The sequence below is a fragment of the Podarcis tiliguerta genome (genome assembly GCF_965153285.1).
Source record: "Podarcis tiliguerta genome assembly, chromosome: 1".
Classification (NCBI taxonomy): domain Eukaryota; kingdom Metazoa; phylum Chordata; class Lepidosauria; order Squamata; family Lacertidae; genus Podarcis; species Podarcis tiliguerta.
In genome coordinates, this window is record NC_139534.1 from 29,150,806 (window position 1) to 29,172,287 (window position 21,482).

The 21,482-nt window shown below is 43.7% G+C and overlaps 1 protein-coding gene across 2 annotated transcripts in view; it reads left to right on the forward strand.

Moving 5' to 3' along the window:
• Positions 1-825: 825 nt before the first annotated feature.
• LOC310660348 (sodium channel protein type 2 subunit alpha-like) overlaps positions 826-21,482 on the forward strand; it is a 70,342-nt gene continuing 49,685 nt past the window's right edge. For both annotated transcript variants that reach the window (XM_083404907.1, XM_083404908.1), the window contains exons 1-5: positions 826-1,127; positions 12,991-13,257; positions 14,820-15,137; positions 16,916-17,033; positions 18,439-18,529. In XM_083404907.1, coding sequence (XP_083261033.1) covers positions 14,871-15,137; positions 16,916-17,033; positions 18,439-18,529 — 476 coding nt within the window. In that variant the 5' untranslated portion in view covers positions 826-1,127; positions 12,991-13,257; positions 14,820-14,870. The remainder of the gene's footprint in view (positions 1,128-12,990; positions 13,258-14,819; positions 15,138-16,915; positions 17,034-18,438; positions 18,530-21,482) is intronic.

Consider the following 21,482-nt stretch of genomic DNA (forward strand, 5'->3'; position numbering starts at 1 on the left):
ACATGAAGTTGACCAGGGACCAAATCTGTGGCTTTCTGCATCAAGGCATGCACTGTACTGCTATGGCACTTCCACAAATATGACAAGAGGGAGACTTGAGTGAGGGAAGCGAGATGTCAGGATGAAGAACTTAAGGATGCACTAAGAGAAGAATTCCCCAGGACAGGAAAGGAATGCTAACAAACTGTGCAATATAAGGAAAAGTAAATAATGGAAGGAGTGGGGCGGGGTGAGAGAGAGAGAGAGAGAGAGAGAGAAGGGGATAATACCAACAGAGCAAGTAGGAAAGGAGCACGTTATCAGAATAAGCAAATAACAAACAGTCACCTCTTTGTGGCATGATTATTATTCTTTTAAAAAAGAAAATGAATAAGCAGTAGAGTAGTCCATAATACGTGGGTGATGGAAAGGCAACCTCAAACGGGAGTACCACACCTGGTGAGGAAGCTCTGAAATATTTGGCCTACTTTCTTGCATGTTCCTGTAGCAAAGGCCATGTCATGTGTGCATGGCAAAAAAAGAGAAAGAAAAAAGGATTGTGCTGAGAGCTTTGGCAGCCAGAGTATTTCAAATGAGGACGTCCTTGTGTCAGCTCTGGTGCTTTCTGAAGAGTATCTGTTGCCGTCTTGTCTTTTCAGTCAATCTGGCTGTGTGTGTGTGCGCGCGCATTGCCGGGAGGAACACGGCTACAAAGCTGTTGATTCAAGGCTAGCTTTTAAAAACCGGTACTTCTCATTTATTCATTCTCTGTGCCAGTAGGTGGAGCTGCCACGTTAGGTGCTGCCTCCCCCCCCCCTCCTTTCTCTTTTCTGTCTCTCCTCCTCTCCCCCCGCTTTCCTCCTCCCCACCTCCTAATGAGCTGTTTTCTGATATATGTTGGGTACCATAGAGTGAGGCTGAGAACAGGAAGCGGAGGCAGAAGCAAAGAGGATTCTGGAAAGGTCTCTGTGTTTTCATTTTTTTCTCTCTCTCCACTGAGCATGCAGAAATCACAGTGAACACATCTATGCATCCATACGTCCAAAGCGTTATGGTCAGAGACCTGGATCATTACAATAAAGAAGCCTTTTGCACGGTCCTGCTGGCTGGATGCTGTGCTGTGATTTGTGTCACTCCCTTTTCATCAGGTAAGCTGGCAAGCCGTTTGCTCAGGCTAGGCGCTGGGCTCCTAGCAACCTGACATCTTCACAGAAAACACTGGATCCGATTTTAGCCTCCGGTTGTTTTACAGATAAATCAAAAGGGAAACCGGGGAGAATTTAAAGCCATTTTGAATTGCCCAGTTGTGATGCTGAGCTGTTGTGTAGTTGTGATCGTGTATGTGTGTGTGTGTCCCCTTTCCCCCTTCTACCTTCTTAAGGCTGCAATCTGATACATGCTTACTTGAGAGTAAGCCCAATTGACTTCCCAAGGGCTTACGCCTGAGTAGACATGCATACAACTGTGCTGTGAAACCTTACAGTGGCCTGTACTGTAAATATTACATTTCCCCCCCCCATCCCTGTGGATGGGATCAACTGGTAAAATGTGGATTTAATTCAATAAATGAACCCAGGGAGTGCATTAGATCTATGGTGGAGGTCATGTTGCTCCTAAGGGGGAAAGAAAATGAACTACTGGGGGTTAGTATTTTATTTCATTTCATTCTGATCAGTTTCAGTATGGCTATGTAGCTCATACATCCATGTGTCACAGGGAGGAAATGTATATATAGTATTTATCTCTTGTATACTATTTTCAGACGTGTAGCTTTCAGAATATGAATCGCATGTCCTAATATTTCTGGATGTTGCAATAATATGCATCATATCTATATATTTAACATGGTTAGATATGTTTTTGAAGGGAGGAATAGGGTATTCAGATGAAGAGAGAAGGCCCCGTTTCAGGCCATAATATGAACTCTTCCCCCACCCCAGTTGTCTGGCAAGTTCCATTAAAAAGCAAGCCATCACAATTATTTTAACAGTTATGCCCTCTAAGTTGATATCCATTGATGTACTTCCTTTGACAATATTAATAATTATTTGTTGTAACTAAGTAACACAGCTTTGAATCCAAAAGCATAGGCTGGGCCATGTAGCTGACAAAATGAGATCAATTTTACCTGTGGGCGTTGAATTTGTGAGCTTGTAAATTAAATAGAATTGTGTCTTATTTTTTGTTTGTTTGCTTTGTTCTCCTGGAAGGCTGTGATTGTTTTCTTCACATTAGCTTTGGAATAAAAGGTGTATTACAGGGTGTTGCCAGAATAGGGGGCTGTCCTGGCCAAGCAACAGGAGTTTCCCAAATGATGGCCTAGACTGAGATTACTTGAAGAGTAGCCTTTATGGATAATTATTAAATAACATAAGGCTGTGAGGATTAATTAACTTCGTTTTTGTACAACATCTGACAGCTTCGAGTAGGGATCACCTACAGATATTTCCTGACTGCACTAAATAATGGGACGTGACAGACAGTTTTATACTTCATGTTGTTGCCAATATGGATTTAAATATTTCTGGTTTTGCTTGTACTGACACCTTAGCACAGTTTGCTTGTCATGGATCTTCATATCTTGTGAAGCATGGAAAAAAGAAGCTCAAGGAATGTCAGTTTTGTCTTGAGCTATTTGCCTTTTTAGCCTGCCTGTATTATGAAGTTGATTGCGCTTTGTGGTTCTTTATCCTTTTGTACCAAAGTTTACTGTTTCATTTTGTCCAGCTGCTTAATTCCAGACATCTCTGTAGTTGGCTTTTTGAGGTGTCCCTATTCTGGAGCACAGGCTTGGAAACTGTGGCCTACATGTCTGTATTGACGTCTGTGTCTACGAGCAGCCTTTAGTCTACAAAATGTCTTGGTTTTTTTTTTTAGCCAAGGGCAAGAGTAAGAAAATGTGTCACAAGCAGCATGGATCAGTGATGGGAGCCCATCGCTAATTAGTTATGTCTGCTCTCTGTCAGATTCTTATCCTGAGTGTGAATTATTACTGCTAGGATACTTAAGATATCCAGATGATCAGCTCAGGGCATGGGCCTACCATGTTTTCAGGATGGCTCTTTACGTCTTCGTTCAAAGGTATTGTGGCGTGACGTTTGGCATATATATTAATCGCTGGTGAGGAGGGCAAGCCTTGTTGTGGACTGGAGACTATAAGAAGGGTGACCAATCAGCCTGGAAAGACAGTACAGTGGTACCTCGGGTTACATATGCTTCAGGTTACATACACTTCAGGTTACAGACTCTGCTAACCCAGAAATAGTGCTTCAGGTTAAGAACTTTGCCTCAGGATGAGAACAGAAATCGTGCTCCGGTGGCACGGCAGCAGCAGGAGGCCCCATTAGCTAAAGTGGTGCTTCAGGTTGAGAACAGTTTCAGGTTAAGTACGGACCTCCGGAATGAATTAAGTACTTAACCCGAGGTACCACTGTATTCACACATATAATGGCATGGTCCCAAGGCCCGGAGAGTGAGTACAGACAACCATACACCGAGTTGTAATAGCATGCACGCAACAACTCTGTGATAAACCACTAGTTTATCATATCCTGCAACGTGGCAAGGACAATTTTGCCACGCATCCCCATCCAATCAGAAACCTGGGAATGCAGGAGAGTGCTGGCGTTCCCATCACAGCTTGTTGTAGGCTAGCCTCATAACATGAGGCTCAGCCATATGTTTCAAGAGGCACTGGGTCAGCCTAACAGTTTTCACATAAATTGAGGCAATAATTTATTTAGCTTAGCCTATGTTTCCAATGTGGTTTGTGGACGGATTTAAATAGACGTCACTGTACAAAAGTAAAACACCAATCAGCAAAACTTCATAGGAGTGGTAGCAAAACAAGAAACAATTTCCAGTGAGAAGATTAGAAGGGTGAAGATCACCCTTGTATTTACCCGGCTTTTTAATTGCACTTTAAGCTAACCTTGGGCGTAGCATAGTTTCATCTTTTAAACCATTTATGCTAGTAAAGAGGGGGAAATTGGCAATTTCTAAAAACGCTTGTCAATTATTTTAAATACTACATACTGTATCATTTTTTAAAAATAGTTTCTTGTTTATAAGCTACCCAGAGAATATTTATTGTTCGTTGCTATCTAAATTTTGTGCTTTTTACATTGTATCTTTATGTTGTGAAGTGCCCTGAGATCTGCAGATGAAGGGCGGTATACAAATTACAGTGGTGCCTCACAAGACGAAAAGAATCCGTTCCGTGAGTCTCTTCATCTAGTGGTTTTTTCGTCTTGCGAAGCAAGCCCATTAGCGGATTAGCGGATTAGCGCTATTAGCGGTTTAGCGGCTATTAAAGGCTATTAAAGGTTTAAGGGATTAGCGGATTAGCTGCTAAAAGGCTATTAGCAGCTTAGTGCCTTAGAAAAAGGGGGTGGGGAGCGGGGAAAAACCCCCAGAAATCGCAAGGCATTTTCGTCTTGCGAAGCAAGCCCATAGCCAATTCGTCCTGCGAAGCACCTCCAAAACGGAAAACCCTTTCGTCTAGCGGGTTTTCCATCTTGCGAGGCATTCGTCTTGCGGGTCACCACTGTATTCATAATGATACTTACACAAATCAGCACATGGACAAAGTCTCAGGATATGATATATTGTTGCTATAAAAGGGTGAGAGGCCCTCATCCAGTTCTTTGACTGATAAATTATCCTGCCTCAGTCTCGTGCCTGTGTGGTGAAATAATAATCTAAAGCTTGATCCTTTAATTCACATCCCATTCTGATCAATGAGGCCTGTTCTCATTTACAGTGGTACCTCAGGTTACAAACACCTCAGGTTACAAACACTTCGGGTTACAGACTCCGCTAACACGGAAGAAGTACCTCGGGTTAAGAACTTTACCTCAGGATGAGAACAGAAATTGCGCGGCAGCGGGAGGCCCCATTAGCTAAAGTGGTACCTCAGGTTAAGAACGGACCTCCGGAACGGATAAAGTTCGTAACCAGAGGTATCACTGTGTCTCCGTAGAACCGGTGCCATCCCTACCCTTGAGGCAACTGGACCCTGGTTTTCCCGCTCTGCTTTCCCACCCACCCATCCTTTAGTAGTTGTGGCTATCTTTGCAACAACAACAAAAAGTCAGTTTATAATTTCTTCTGGCAGCAGCTGTTCTCAAAGTAGATCATAGCGGGGAGAGGCAGGTCACAATGACATCTTATTTTCCCTTTCTCAGTGAGGGAGTGAGGCTGCAAAGGATTGAAATCTTGTGCTTGGTTGTACGTGAATCAACCCTAGTGGAAATAAGTCCGGCTTGAGTTCCAAGTATAGGATTGCCACTCTCATATGGTGCCCATCTCAGGAACTCCTCTCCTAGGTTGACTCATGGACCATTTGCGCAAAGCATCCTGATAAATTCGATCCCTAGTCTTAGTTAAACTTTGCCTGATCTCTGTATTCTCAGCAGAAGACATTTCATTTCTCTAAATCTGCAGCCCTTGCCAACCATGTTATTCTTGAGGACTATGTCTGGAAATGAAGTAGTACAAGATGGGAACTGAGAAACGAGAGCTTTCTTTTGTTCCTCCTTAAATCTCAGAGCCTGAGAGAAGGAGGCACTTACAGGAATATGAGCAACTCACACTTCTATTGCCTACGTCTACTGCAATGTTTGAATATCACTGTCATATGTTGTAACATCCAAACTGGCTCATAGCATGCCAATAGAACGGAGGGTGTTATGAGTCTAAAGCAGTTTTTTAAAAAACCAATAATCAAGTTGGATATTCATAATTACTCGTACCAAATGGTGGCTCCATATTTAAGCAAGCATTTTCCACGGGCCTGTTCAACACGTCTTCCTGATTTTTTTCCCCTCTCCCCACCTCCTAATTCTCAAGATGACTGTCTTAAATGTAAATAAAGTGATTTCATCTTCTGCACCACAGAATTTGATCACATGCACTAATTATTGCTGCTTCTTTTCAGTTAAGACAGGAAAAGGGAATTGCACATTGCTTAACATCTGAGGTGATTGTGGGAGTTAGAATTGATGTAATTATTTTCATTCTTATAATTGGTGATGTTGCCAGTTAAGTGTGTGTGTGTGTGTGTGTGTGTGTGCCTCAAAATAAAAAAGGACCCAGTTGATGAAACATTGGCTTCCAGATATCAGATGTGATATCTGATAGCAGAAATTCTGTCACTACCCACCCCTAAGCTTTGAGTAACAAATTTGCATCGAAATCCCATTGTAGAATCAAAAGTTGACCAATTCTTTATGGGTTTCCGTAGTTTGTCTATTTCAAATAGGTTTGAGGTAACCTATTTTAATGGAATATGTAGCATTAAAACTACATAAAACCTTAGTTGTTTTCACACAAGCATATTTAATATAATGCCACATGGCATCATGGGATTGGTACTCAGGCATCCTGATGCTAAAAATGTTTACTCAAAAGTAAGTCTCATTGAGTTCAATGAAACTTATATTGAAAGATGTTATATTTACACACATAAATTCACACAAATAATGAGTCATTTTTGTGCATACTTGTTTGACCTTGGCACACAGGCACACAAATTATCATGTGATTTGTTGAGATTACAGGAGACAATTCAGTGTGAAAGAGTAAAACTGAGAATATAGATCGTTTGGCACAAAAGATTAAAACATCATAAGCAACAGAGATCACAAAATGCTTAGTAGTTGTTGAAGTGAGGTAACAAAAAAACCCACCCTGATTCATTCAGGCAGGGTGTGTGTTGAATTCACAAAAACCTTAGTGAATCTGAGGATTATTTAGATCATTGCTATTTTTATAGAAAAAGAGGTGGCTGAATTCACCATGAACACCTCCCTTGTTCTCTTATAACAGCAATGACATCCAGCTGAGAGGTGCCAGAACTGAGTTCTGGTGAGTTCCGGCTGAAAAGAAGCCCTGATTTAGACCAATGACAACTAACAGGTATAATCTGAATTCCAATTTTAGCAAACTCTGAGGTAAATTCTAGTTAATTTTATGGGTTTTTAAAAAAGGAGTTAAAGAAGATCACACTATGCCTGCTGTTGAAATGTTCCTATGAAGAACTTTGTGGAGAATTTTGGACTGAAACAGCAGTGACACAATAAATTGCCATTGTTCATTTATATACTGTACACTGTTGTGTTTAGGTAGGGCTGCCATACGTCTGGGTTTTCCCTGACACATCCAGGAATCTGGCTGTCAAAATGGCATCTGGTTGGGTTTTTTGCTGCAAAATGTCCATGAAAACCCGGACATATGTCAAGCAGGGTGAATTTTCTTTAAAAATGTTTAAATAATCCAAAAAAGCTCAAAAACATAATGTGGGGGGGGGGGTAGCTCAACAACTTTGTCCAAATTTTCACTTTGGGGAATATGGCAACCCTAGTTTGGGGGTGTTTTCAAAAGGGCAAACCATAAACCACAAGCCTTACTTCCCAACCTTGCCTCAGAGTTTGGCCAGGCCTGAGCAGGCCGGGTCTTCCTGTTATGTACCTGCTGGGATTGACAAGGCATCTGACCCTCACCTGTATCTCATAGCTCTACTGACAAGTGCTTTGGTCTGCAGCCACAGTGTGGAAATAAAGGATGAGATTGACCACCAGATACCAGGCACTCTATTATTCAAATTAGGCCCCAGTGGTTTTGTTACAATCTCCTTCTCAATTAAGTAATCAATTTTAATCTAGAATTTAAATTCTCAAAACTTTCTTATTTGTTAATTCGAGCAAGTAAACTACTGCTCTCACTTCTTTACAAACAGTATTTCTACCTGCAACATACTTGAGCAAACTTGCTCCTCTTCCTTTCACAGATATTTTGTTGCCATTTGCAACTGTAGCTGTCTCTGATGAGTTATCATTTAACTCTAGAGGAAAATAATTAGCATCACACTTCATGTGCATGGAAGTTGCTGAACCAATTAACCAACTAGAAGGATTACTGTTCATAGCACCAGTTTTCCTATAACTTGATATTGCTGGATAGTTTTGATGAACTGCAAAAGCATTTTAGTTTGCTTTCTGTTGCCACCCTGGAACTTTTCTTTATTAGTGCCACTTTGTTTTGTACGATTCCTTGCAAATGAAGGAAAACAACTTTTCTGCTTGTGTAAGTTGATAATATAATTTTGGTTACTGAGGACAAACAAGATTATACAAAAACAAGATTGGGTGCAGGCCTGGCCAGGACATAGGCGTCCTGACTGTGACAAAGTGACCTGTGTGCTTGCTTGGTTAACAGCTGTTTGGAACATCAAAGTCCCTGCTCTCCCTCCTTATGGTCTTTGTACTGCACCTGGAGACTCCAGTAGAGAGCATTCCATGTCAAGAAGGAGGGCAAGTTGGCACCCTATCAAATGACAGGGCAGGAGCTACACGGAGCAGGGCCTTTTCACTGGTGGTGCCCATTGTATGCCTCGCTCTTCCCAGACTCGGTCTCTTTTGGCCTGTATTTTGGAGCTTTATAATTTAGGAAGACTTTGGAAGAACTGGTTGACAAGTCTTATCAGTCGCTGACGTATGAGCAGATTTTAATTGCTGCTATTCTGTGCTTCTGGTGCACCAGGGTTTACACCAGCATAACAGAGTTGGCCAGGACACCAGAAGGGATACAATTTACAAGCTTTCTTCATAATCTGCACAGCAGGGACTGTTCAGTCAACAGTGCAAAGGCTGAGCTGAAGCGTTTCCTGATGGTTACCCGCTTTCAGCAATAGATGTCACTGTTTGGTAGTACCCAATTAGTTAGCTGTCAGATTCTAGAGCTCCCTATTGGTGGCTCTTAGGTAATTCACAAAATACAGAGTCCATTCATAAACCACAGTGTTCATTCATAAAGTAGTAACATGAATCTCCGTTGCTACATATTGGGTGTATATTTCAGCAGTTGAACGTACAGGTTTATGGCCATGCTGTAGTGTAGTGCTTATGCGACTGTGAATAAAAGGTGGCTGGGCGCATTGTCTCGGGGTTTGGGGGGGATGGGTGATAAAACTGATTTCCAATAAGTGCCCCCCTTTATTTCCATAACAAGTCCTTGAGTCTGTACTCTGAATAGTGACACGAGGGACCTAAAAGGTGCAGGGCTTGTGAGTCCAACACCTGCACAGTCTCATCAGGGCTAACTTTAAGGCAATTTTAGCAATTTGGAAAATTGGGCCCCGCGAGCTGCTCCTAAGGGCAATCTAGATGGATTTTATTTATATCTATAAGATTTTGCAAACTGGCTGTGAACTGCGGCCCTACCAAAAAAAAAATTATCAAGTTGTGTTACTGCTTAAAATTGGGCCCCACTGGCTAGCCCTGAGTCTCATACTTGCTGGGCCTGAGTTGCCTTGCCCTTGCATGGGTTTGCAATTTGGGGAGAGGGAAGAATGCCCACTGGGGAGCGGGCGGGCTGGCAAGGCCCCCTAGATTTAAAGGTCCTAGGCTTCAGCCTATTTAGCCTATCCATAAATCTGCCACTGTCTACATGGATTTGTCTGCCTTACAGTCCAGTAGCTCTTCAAGGCCAAAAGGCATGGAAAGAGAGCAGCAAATGTGGTCACCATAGTGTGCCACGTGGTAGCGCTGACCACAAGTCTGTACCATCACAGAAGTGGAGACTCACCTGGTCATCTGAAGGCCATTTTTGCTTAGCAATAGATAACCAGATGAGAGACAGTTTTCCATCCTGAATTAGAACATTAACATACCACAACTCCTTTTAGAGTTTGAGGAAGAGCCTTCTGCTTCTTTTGTCTGTTAACTGGCATTTGCAATAACTTTGGTTATGTTTACATTCTGTTCAAATGCTAAAAGTGTTATGGAAATGCTAAATATTATTATTTGTTGGCAGGCTTCTGAATTCCTAGTTTACAATATTTAGACCTGTGGGAGTTATGTCTCCCATATTTTCGGTTTCGTCTCCAGTACTCATTCTGCTTTGAAAGCTGAACGCAAACCCGTTTCATGGCTAAAGAGTTGGTAAGATGGCAGTCCTCCTTAAACCTGCATAGCAGTGAAGGTTTGCTACACAAGATAGCAAACATTGCAGAGAAAGCCAATTTTCCAGTCAGGCTCTATTGGGAACATTGGCTTTAAAATTTGACTCATGCCATACTTCTAAGTGAGATTCCTAATAGGTAAAGGTACCCCTGCCCGTACGGGCCAGTCTTGACAGACTCTAGGGTTGTGCGCCCATCTCACTCAAAGAGGCCAATTGCCAGCGCTGTCCGAAGACACTTCCGGGTCACGTGGCCAGCATGACATCGCTGCTCTGGCGAGCCAGAGCCGCACACGGAAACGCCGTTTACCTTCCCGCTAGTAAGCGGTCCCTATTTATCTACTTGCACCCGGGAGTGCTTTCGAACTGCTAGGTTGGCAGGCACTGGGACCGAACAGCGGGAGCGCACCCCGCCGCGGGGATTCGAACCGCCGATCTTTCGATCGGCAAGCCCTAGGCACTGAGGCTTTAACCCACAGCGCCACCCGCTTCCCAAGAGATTCCTAATACATATGCCCCAAATCATTTATTTAGAAAATGTGTATGCTACTCTTCCCTATCATGATTTACTATTTGGAAGCATTGGCCACTAATACATTTAAGGTGAATTTCCATCAGAGCCATTGAGCAGAATGGGATCATGTCCTTTTAGTCCCATAGTCATAATTTTCAGTGGCAAAGGACTTCAGAGAAAAAACCTGGGAGGAATCTGCAGAGAACTGATAATATTTTGTTCCACTTTGATTCGAGGGAAGGGTTAGGAACTTCTTGTTACAAGACAGCATTTGGAGTGTCTGAGGTGAGGGGAAATGGTTTAGCTCCAGTGACATTCAGAGAGTACCAGAAAATATCTGAAGAGAGTTGCATGCCCTGTTGTTGCAGTCTGCCAATTTAGCAGGCTGGTGCTTCGGTGCAGTTGTGCCAATACAGGAGTGTTGTTGAGATGGCTCCCAGTACATTTCTGAGCACAATTCAAAGTGTTGGTGCTGACCTTTAAAGCGCTAAACGGCCTCGGTCCCGTATACCTGAAGGAGCGTCTCCACCCCTATCGTTCTAACCGGACATTGAGGTCCAACGCCGAGGGCCTTCTGGTGGTTCCTTCACTGCAAGAAGCCAAGTTACAAGGAACCAGGTGGAGGGACTTCTCGGTAGTGGCACCTGCCCTGTGGAACACTCTCCCACCAGATGTCAAAGAGAACAACACCTACCACACTTTTAGAAGATATCTGAAGGCAGCTCTGTTTAGGGAAGCTTTTAATGTTTGATGCATTATGGTATTTTAATATTTTGTTGGAATTATTATTATTATTATTATTATTATTATTGGAATCTCAGATGGCTATTGACAGAGGAGGCAAGGGGAAACCAACTAGGGCTGGGCAAAACCATGGGTGAAGCACATCTTGGCATAGGGTTATGTGTGAACATCTCGCTGGCAAAGTAAAGCTCATTGGAAGAAATGGACATTGTCACTACCAATTCGCTGGTGACAGTATATTAAATAAAAGCACTACATCAAAAGGCACTGCAACTTGGCAAGGAAGACATAACAGAAGCAGACAGCTAAAGATTAGAGCTGGACAAAATAAATCCAAAGCAGGAACTTATTTCTGTCGTTCTTAGATGTGAGGGTGAGAAGCCACTGCATAGGCTATTAAAAAGCACAATAGATTCTCTACCGATGCATTTTGTTGTGTTCTGTATGAAGTGAGGGGAAAAGGCAAGCCTGCGCTGGCTAGGGCTGTTTGGAATGGTAGTCAAATAACAGCTAGAGGGCATCTGTTTCAGGAAGCCTGCTGCAGCCACTGCACAACATCTTTTGGGTGTTATTGAACTCTCTTGGCAAACCAGTGCCTATACGCATTAAGGTTTTTCGTGTGCCCCCCATTTCTAATTAAAACAGCCAGGAAGAATGAAACATATGTCCACAATTTAAGTCAAGAAGGTTTGGTACTGAAAGTAAACACTGTTATATTAAATAAAGCTGGCAGGTTTTCCATTTGCTGGTGTGCAGTGGGTGAGAATGGTTTACTGACCATTGTCCCCAATTACTGAAAAGAATACCTCCTGTATGAGATGTTTACTATGCCTGTTAAGGGTAAGGAAAGTTTTGTGGTTAATGTGTATAATAACTGGTCAGTGTGCACATTCACCACGTCCCTTGGAGACTGTGCACATAATCTAACCATGAAAAGATAATTGTGCACTTTTCCTGGTCAATATATACAGTCTTCAACAGGCCCTATCTTGACTACGTTTTGTACGTGCTCTGGCCATTATGCATTGACTCTAACAGGCAGCACCTCTCACCAGAGTACTCCATAGTTTCCTCACATGCTTTTTGCTTGTCCTTCAATGCCTGTTGTTTGCCCAGATGAAGGATTCAGAGAAGTGTGTGTGCTTTAGTCTAGGAAGCTCTGACATTAGCATGGTTCAAATGTAGCCTACTCTACATGGATGAGTCACACCCTTTGCTCTGGCCACTTTTGCTTCTAACTCCACCTGCCAGTGTCATGCAGCCCCCAGAAAGTTTCCCATGACGAAATGTGGCCCTCTGACTGGAAAAGCTTCCCTGACCCTGCAATAAAGGCTTTTATAAACCAGTTTATAAAGAATGCAAGGACGCGGGTGGCGCTGTGGTCTAAACCACTGAGCCTAGGGCTTTCCGATCAGAAGGTCAGCAGTTCGAATCCCCGTGACGGGGTGAGCTCCCGTTGTTCGGTCCCAGCTCCTGCCCACCTAGCAGTTCAAAAGCACGTCAAAGTGCAAGTAGATCAATAGGTACCACTCCGGTGGGAAGGTAAACAGCGTTTCTGTGTTCCAGCGGCATAGTCATGCTGGCCACATGACCCAAAAGCTGTCTGCGGACAAACGCTGGCTCCCTTGGCCTATAAAGCGAGATATGAGTGCAACCCCAGAGTCGTTCGCAACTGGACCTAACGGTCAGGGGTCGCTTTACCTTTACCTTATTATCACAGACGTTAATTAGAACTTCCAGCAATCTGTGTTAAGAGCACCATATGTGAAGTTAACTTCCTTTTTTCATCCTAGTTTCCCCAAGGTCATTCAGGTGGTGATGTGACTGGAAGCTAGAAACGTTTTCTAGCTTGCATATCCCAAAGCGGCAAGGATCTGCTGACAGGAGAAGCATTCGATTTCTACTACTCTTAAGGATGGGCTGTCTTGACTTCATTTTGTGTCTTGAGGAAAAGAAGATTCCGTAGCCCACATTCATTCATTGCATAGCCCACCCAAAGGAATACGCATGCAGTTCCAGTGGCTCCATTTCAAGAACTGACACTGCCCAGAGATAAAAAGGTAGGACACATTTTCACACTCGGGTATTCGATTACATTTCATAGGGAGCTTACTCCCACTCACATCCACTCACTATGTGGATTCCTTGTCCCTCCCTGCACAGTTAAAAGTCCTGTATCTTGAGCCTATTTAACCTCATGCCTGGCCTAAACTCTTCACATACCTCTCCTACTTCCTTTTGGATATCTTTTCGCTCTTACAGTCTCTGTCTTTTCTACCCTTGGTACAGATTCTGCCTTTCCTTCCTCCTGTGTGTCCTGTGAAAGTACTTGCACCAAGATGGTTTGAGAAAGGAGTACCCTGTATCTCCTTCTGCATTAAGGGCCAGGCATCTAGTGATATAGTCAGGGCTCCCCATGCCTGAACTTTGACTACGTGGTTAGAGAGGATTGCCTCAGGAAGGAAGGCATAACAGGGCCAAAACTAACAAAATGGATTTCAACAGGGACAAATGTAAGTTTCCGCACGTAGGCAGGAAGAACCAGCTGCAGAAATAGGGGACACCTGGCGTGCTAGTGAAAAGGATCTTGGGGGCTTAGTAGACCACAAGCTTAACATGAGTCAACAGTGCAATGCAGCAATAAATAAAGTGAATGCTATTCAAGGCCACATCAACAGAAATAGGGTTTCCAGATCAATAGAAGTAATAGTTTTGTTGTGCTTTGGTCAGAGTACTGTGTCCAGTCCTGGGCACCACAATTTAAGAAGGGTATTGACAAGCTGGAATGTGTGCAGATGAGGGCAACCAAGGTTATCAAGGGTCTGGAAACCAAGCCTTATAAGGAATGGTTGAGGGACTTGGGTATGTTTAGCCTGAAAAAGAGCAGCCTGAGAGGAGCTGGGATAGCCTCTTCAAATATCTAAAGGGCTATCAGATGAAGGATGGAACAAGCTTGTTTTCTCTTGTTCTGAAGGCTAGGGCTCAGACCAATGGCTTCAAGTTACAAGAACGAGTAATCCAACTAAACAGGAAGAACTTGCTGACAGTAAAAGCTATTTGACAGTGGAACAGACTTCCATGAGATGGTGGTGGGCTCTCCTTCCTTGGAGGTTTTTAAGCAGAGGTTGGATGGCCATTTGCCAGGGGTGCTTTAGATGAGATTCCTGCATTGGAGGGGGTTGGACTAGATGACCCCTGAGGTCCTTTTCCCCAGTGCTGGGCAAGTGCTGTTAATCAGGCACACCCCCAGAGACTTATGAATCTGCTTGGTTTCCAGGGCTCTCTGTGGAGCTTATTCACATGGATGTCTGAAGCTGCTCTGCACATGACCTGCTGAACCTCTGAAATGGGGAATTGACCTTGGCCATTGAGACAGTGCATCATAGGCATCCATTTCTCCTGCTTCATATGCATAATTTTCCTTTGTAGGAATAGAAGTCTGGGAATAGCCAATCATCTTAAACATAACAAAGCACAACCTACATATCAAAGACTGCCTAAGTTTTGCATATATTTCAAACAGGTTCTATTTTAGGCTTGTAAAAATTGGCAGTGGGTTCATTAATGCTGAATGTTTCCCTAACACACACTCTCTCTCTTTGCCTTCTACTTTCTTTTTCAGGTCATTCTTATGCAATAGGCTAAAAGTAATTTAAATGTGCAGGATGAAAAAATGGCACAGGCACTGCTGGTACCACCAGGACCTGACAGCTTCCGCTATTTTACTAGAGAATCTCTTGCAGCTATTGAAAAACGCTGTGCAGAGGAAAAAGCTAAAAAGCCCAAACAGGATCATTCAGATGCTGATGACGAAAATGGACCAAAACCAAATAGTGACTTGGAAGCAGGGAAAACACTTCCATTTATATATGGAGACATTCCTCCAGGAATGGTGTCCGAACCTTTGGAGGACCTTGACCCTTATTATAGCAATAAAAAAGTGAGTTATTTTGTTAAGACTGGCTGGATTTTGGCCACTGCATTAATGCCTTTTCACTGTTTACTTGTTTCACCAGAAATCCCTCTCTTTCTACTTGATCTCAGCTGGAAAACATTTGGGCTTGCACAAAATGTTGCTCTGTTTGCATAATCATTTTTTTATTTAATGACAACATGCATGTTCTTTCTGTTGCCTGTTCATACAGAGGCCCAAGCTCCTCTGCCCACCACCGAGAGTTCCCTGGCCCTCTTCCCACCTTTGAGTTCTTCCTGGGGTCCTTGGGTCACCCTTCCATCTTACCTCAGTACCTGTTCCCAGGGACGTTCCAGAGCTGTGGGAGAGGAAAGCCTAAGGAGAAGCCCTTTCCAAAACTCCCTTCCTGCCTGGTGGTGAGACTTGGTGAGGGCTCCTCTTAAAGGAGAACCCTCACCAATCCCCACCAGCCATGTGTGTGTGTGTGTGTGTGTGTGTGTGTGTGTAGCTTCAGAAACTGCTCCTTTTCAAGGAGAAGCACTTTCTGAAGCTCCCTTCCCACCCAGCAACAAAGCTGGGCAGTAGAATGCCTCCCGTCTTGCCAACTCCGTGAGAAAGAACAATTCTGCAGAGCTTTGCTGCTGTGCCCTCTCCCCACCTAGGGGAAGGGTATATGAGCGGCAAAGCTGGTGGCGGAATGCTGTGCCACTCCACTGCTGCCTCCTCTTACCTGGATTGCTTCTGCGGTGGTGGTGTGGCGGGGCGCTTGCGGGAGTGCTGCCTCTTCCATTTCCACCACCTGAAGCAGCTGCTTCATCCCATGTCATGAGTGGGCCGGCTCTGCCTGTTCTTAGAAGGAATGTACTTTCCTGACTCGCCACTGAATTTTCTCCCATAAAGAGTTCTCTCTTGCTTCCTGCTGCATCTCCAATGACAAGGCAGTATGCGTTGTAAGTAAATCTCCCTTTCAAATATATGTTGTTCCTCTGGTGGCAGGTTCTTCTCCAGTTCCTCTCCCTCTTTATAGAATGCCAAGGAGGAAATGTGCCTCTCTTACAGCTGTGGAGACACCGTTCAGCTGCTTCAAGCCTTTGAAGCCCCAATGGCAGCCAGCCCCTGACAGGTGTACTTCCGGGTTGGTACCCAAGATTCCATGGCACGGGGTGTCAACTCCATCTGGTGTCTGCAGGTACTGGGACCTGCCGTGGAATCTTTCTCCGCTAAGATTGCAGAGACTGTGCCGGAGCACAAGGCCCCAGTGATTTATCCTCCTCCTGCAAAGGTTTTGAATGGATGCTGTTGAATTATTGTGGCCTGTGCCACTTGTAGAGATCAATTATGAGTCAGTTCACCAAGTCAGCAGTGGTGTGTCACCAGCTGAATTTTTGTGTTTGTTGATTGCCTCACCACATTCCAGAATATGAGTTCTTGTGTCTTTGCTCAGTCCACTTTAGGGAAATGATTGGGAGGAAGATGATCAATTCACGGGAAAGTAGTTTTGTGTGGATATGTATCCTTGGTCTTTGATGCTGCCTTTAGGATGAGGTGTTCTGATTACTTGGGTCACCTTGACAAAAATAATAATAATAGTGACTCTAAGCGGTCTTGCTGTTGATAATAATAATTCTATTAACTTGAGGGGCCATTGGCTTGAATTCAGTTGTAAAAGCACAGTGGGATGAGTCAGCAAGAAGCTCCATCTTCCATTGAAATAAGCGAAGCAACAAAGTGTAGGAAGTAAATAATCTGTGAACAATACAGGATTGTTTTTTTTTTTAATCCTACGTTCTTTTTTTGTTTTCCAGACCTTCATAGTATTGAACAGAGGGAAGGCAATTTTCCGATTCAGCGCCACATCTGCCTTGTACATTTTAACCCCTTTCAATCCTCTCAGAAAAATTGCTATTAAAATTTTGGTACATTCATATCCTTTTCAAGTCGTTTACCTTTAAGTGTTTGGAGTCAAATTTGAAGTATTTTCCAATGTTATTTTGAAAACAACAGCAATGGCTGTCCTGTTTACAGATACGTTGTAAACCAGTGTCCCTTGGTAGTTGAAAGCACATGCATGTTGAGAACAAGGGTGGGGGACCTGTTACGCTCCTGTGGTTGTTGGTCTGAAACTCCTATTAGTCCCACACGCCATTGCCAAAGGGGAGGGATTGTGGAATTTGGAGTCCATCAATATCTGGAGGGGCACAGATTTGCCAGACTAGGTTTAAAAGCATGAAGGATCAAGTTCAAAGCTTTATTGACCAGAAAATACCATTTGTAGTTGATGGACTTCAGCATGTATCTAGAACAATAGCAGTACCTTTCAAGAAAGACCATTTGACAATATTGAGAGATTCAGCAAGAACCAAGATCTTTGCTCACAGTTTATTCAGGGAGTGCTTCTTAATTAATGTTGATGTTACAAACCAGGGATGGGGAACATGTAGCTCACCAGATTTACACGTGCAGGTTACCAAAATGGCACAAGCATTGCTTGTACCACCAGGACTTGACACGCAGAGGGCCAGATGGTAGCAACCCCTGTTTTAAAAGAAGCATCTCAGAAGTAATTGGATGGCACTGATCGCCTTCATGCACTTTGTGGTGGAGGGGCACATGAGAAGCGACTTGGGGATTTGAGGAAGAGAAAGCAATTGGAGCGAACGGAGCAGAGAAAATTCATTATCCTTGCCCGTGTTAATGTCAACATTTTCCATTGAATATCTTGTGGGTAATCTTTTATCTGTGATAAATCTTTTATCTGGAAAGCTAAACCACTAAGTGAAGCATTAACAGGGAAGGAAGAGTTATTTCAGAGTTTTTGGCTGTCTTCAGAAACTTGTAGAAAGTCCACAAGAATGTCCAGATTCGGAAAATAGAAAGAGACAATAAATAGCTAATTGGTTTTTAATAACTTATGCCACAGTTGTATGTATGGCTGGTTCATATAGTTACAGATAGATACTGTGCTGTCTTGGGTCACACACATGCCTATACCCTGCTAGCAAATGGAGAGCATAACCTCTTGATAGTGACACATCCACAGTGACCTGGCAGCAACTTCTGCAATTTCTGAAGATTAATCTGGTAAAGTAGGCTCTTCCCTAGAAAAGCTCATGCTACCATGAATCTATTTTTTTAAAAGAGTGACACACGTCTCTGTCTTTTCTTTTTCTTTGTTTTGCTGCTGCACGCAAAATGTTGGAACTCTTGAAAAGTTGTGTGTGTCCACGGCTTTTATTAAAAAGAGGTTATTTAAAGTGGGTGTTGTCATTAACTTGGTTTTATAACCTGATCTCTGATTTAATGGTCATCATTCCTTGACCACATCTTACATTATTCAGCATGCTAATTATGTGCACTATTTTGACCAACTGTGTATTTATGACTATGAGCAACCCTCCAGAATGGACCAAGAATGTAGAGTAAGTAAATACCTTTTTCTTTTCTTTTTTGGAAAATGTGTTATCTGTTTTGATTCTTTGCTATTTCAGATGTGAATTTTGACCAGCCGTCTCCAATAAGATTCCTATGATGATTTGTGCATTTTCTTATCCCTTTTCTTCAGAGCTTTAAAGAGGATCCTAAATGAAAACATATTTTGTGATTTTTTTTTGTTTGTAATTAATTTCCTGTTTTTCTTCCATGGAACTCAAGACAGCATACCTAGGGTGTTCCCAGCAGTCTTCTGTCTAGGCGATGAACAGACAAGGCGCCGTTCACACAATTAGCAATCATGTGAATGGCTTCTTAAACATAAACTGCAGGAGTGTCCGGGGCCCATTGGAATGTGTGGAGAGAGTGCAGGGGACTGTAATCCTCACCATGCTGTGCTTCTAACTGGTCCTACATTTGCTGTTTGCAGTGGACAGGGAAAGCTCCCTTTGGAGTGAATGAGAACTCCCCCGCCCAAACACAAATAGCAAGTATAGGGGCCCTGATCTGGGTCGGGACTACAGGATGGAACATAGGGTTAACCCCCAACTTCATGCCAAGGTCTTACTAGGTAAAGGTAAAGGGACCCCTGACCATTTGGTCCAGTCATGACCGACTCTGGGGTTGCAGAGCTCATCTCGCTTTATAGGCCGAGGAAGCTGGCGTTTGTCCACAGACAGCTTCTAGGTCACGTGGCCAGCATGGCTAAGCCGCTTCTGGCAAACCAGAGCAGCACATGGAAACGCCGTTTACCTTCCCACCGGTGCAGTACCTATTTATCTACTTGCACTTTGATGTGCTTTCGAACTGCTAGGTTGGCAGGAGCAGGGACCGAGCAACGGGAGCTCACCCCGTCACGGGGATTCAAACCGCTGACCTTCTGATCAGCAAGTCCTGGGCTCTGTGGTTTAAACACAGCACCACCCGCGTCCCAAGGTCTTACTATGTCTTTCTATAAAGCTGCTCATGTAATTGCTAATGGTGTGGACAGCGTTGCATCTAACTTGGTCCTCGTGCACCCTCACGCCTTCCCATGCTATGTCATGTGCTTTTGCACTATGTCCTGGGATTGTCTTATAGGGGTTCAGCATTTTTTCTTGCGCTTTAAATGGAGCGTGTTTAAATTGTCACCACACTTACTACCTTAAGGGCTACTGTGGGCCACATTGTGTGCATGCTGTAATCATGCTGGCCATCCCTGTTGTCCCTGCCATATTCACATGGAGATGGGACACAAACATCATGTTGTACACTTGTTAAAACCTATGTGCACAGGCCAGAACCCTACAGTTAATTTTCTTTTTTGCGGGGGAGGGGGGAGATTGTAGTCTGCATGTACAGTCATACCTTGGTTGCCAAACGCCCTGGAACTTGGATGTTTTGGCTACTGAACAATTGAAACCTGGAAGTGACCATTCCGGTTTTTGAATGTTCTTTTGGAAGCTGAACATCCGACAGGGCTTCCACGGCTTCCGATTGGCTACAGGAGCTTCCTGCAGTCAATCAGAAGTTGAATGCTTTGGAAGTAGACCGGACCTCCGGAATGGATTCGGTTTGATTTCTAAGGTATAACTGTATAGGGTTTTACCTGTGTATGACATAATAGAGTTCCACCCCCCTATGACAATGCAGGGACGGTGAAAGTAGAAGCACACTCAGCTTGCCCTTCCATGTGGCGGGCCTTCCAACTCTACAGTTCTGTGATTCTGTGATTCTGTGATTCTGTGGCAGGACAGAGAGGTCTTTAAGTTATCATCTGAATTGGTCCTCTGTCTCAGTGATGACAAAGTCTTCCTGTTAGCAGAGCTATAATCCATTAGCTAATCTGCATCTTTCTAGCCAATGATATTTTTAAAAACACAGTACTAAGTGTTAGATACAGCAGGAAGGCACCTGATGGCAGCCATCTTACAGAACCTAAGCAACTCTGGGTCTTGTCAGTCGATGCTTTGGGTAGCAGATTGACTGGAATACCATGAAAAGCACTTAGTATTGTATATGTAAGGAAGGCAGAACATACGTGCCATCGGTTATTTCTTAGCAAGCCCTGAAAGTCTGAGAGAAGGAACTCTGGTCCTGTACAGAAGATGCAATTTACTAGGTTCCCAGAGAAGCCTTATTTTCCACATCAGTTGAGTAAGACGGAGGTTTGATAAGTAAACAGTGGAAATAGGTAAGGAGGAGTCAGGTGATGGAGATGCAAGTCTGACTCATAGAATCATAGAATCATAGAGTTGGAAGAGACCACAAGGGTCATCGAGTCCAACCCCCTGCCAAGCAGGAAACACCATCAGAGCACTCCTGACATATGGTTGTCAAGCCTCTGCTTAAAGACCTCCAAAGAAGGAGACTCCACCACACTCCTTGGCAGCAAATTCCACTGTCGAACAGCTCTTACTGTCAGGAAGTTCTTCCTAATGTTTAGGTGGAATCTTCCCTCTTGTAGTTTGTATCCATTGCTCCGTGTCCGCTTCTCTGGAGCAGCAGAAAACAACCTTTCTCCCTCCTCTATGTGACATCCTTTTATATATTTGAACATGGCTATCATATCACCCCTTAACCTCCTCTTCTCCAGGCTAAACATGCCCAGCTCCCTTAGCCGATCCTCATAAGGCATTGTTTCCAGGCCTTTGACCATTTTGGTTGCCCTCCTCTGTACACGTTCTAGTTTGTCAGTGTCCTTCTTGAACTGTGGTGCCCAGAACTGGACACAGTACTCCAGGTGAGGTCTGACCAGAGCAGAATACAGTGGCACTATAACTTCCCTTGATCTAGATGCTATACTCCTATTGATGCAGCCCAGAATTGCATTGGCTTTTTTAGCTGCCGCGTCACACTGTTGGCTCATGTTAAGTTTGTGGTCAACCAAGACTCCTAGATCCTTTTCACATGTACTGCTCTCAAGCCAGGTGTCACCCATCTTGTATTTGTGCCTCTCATTTT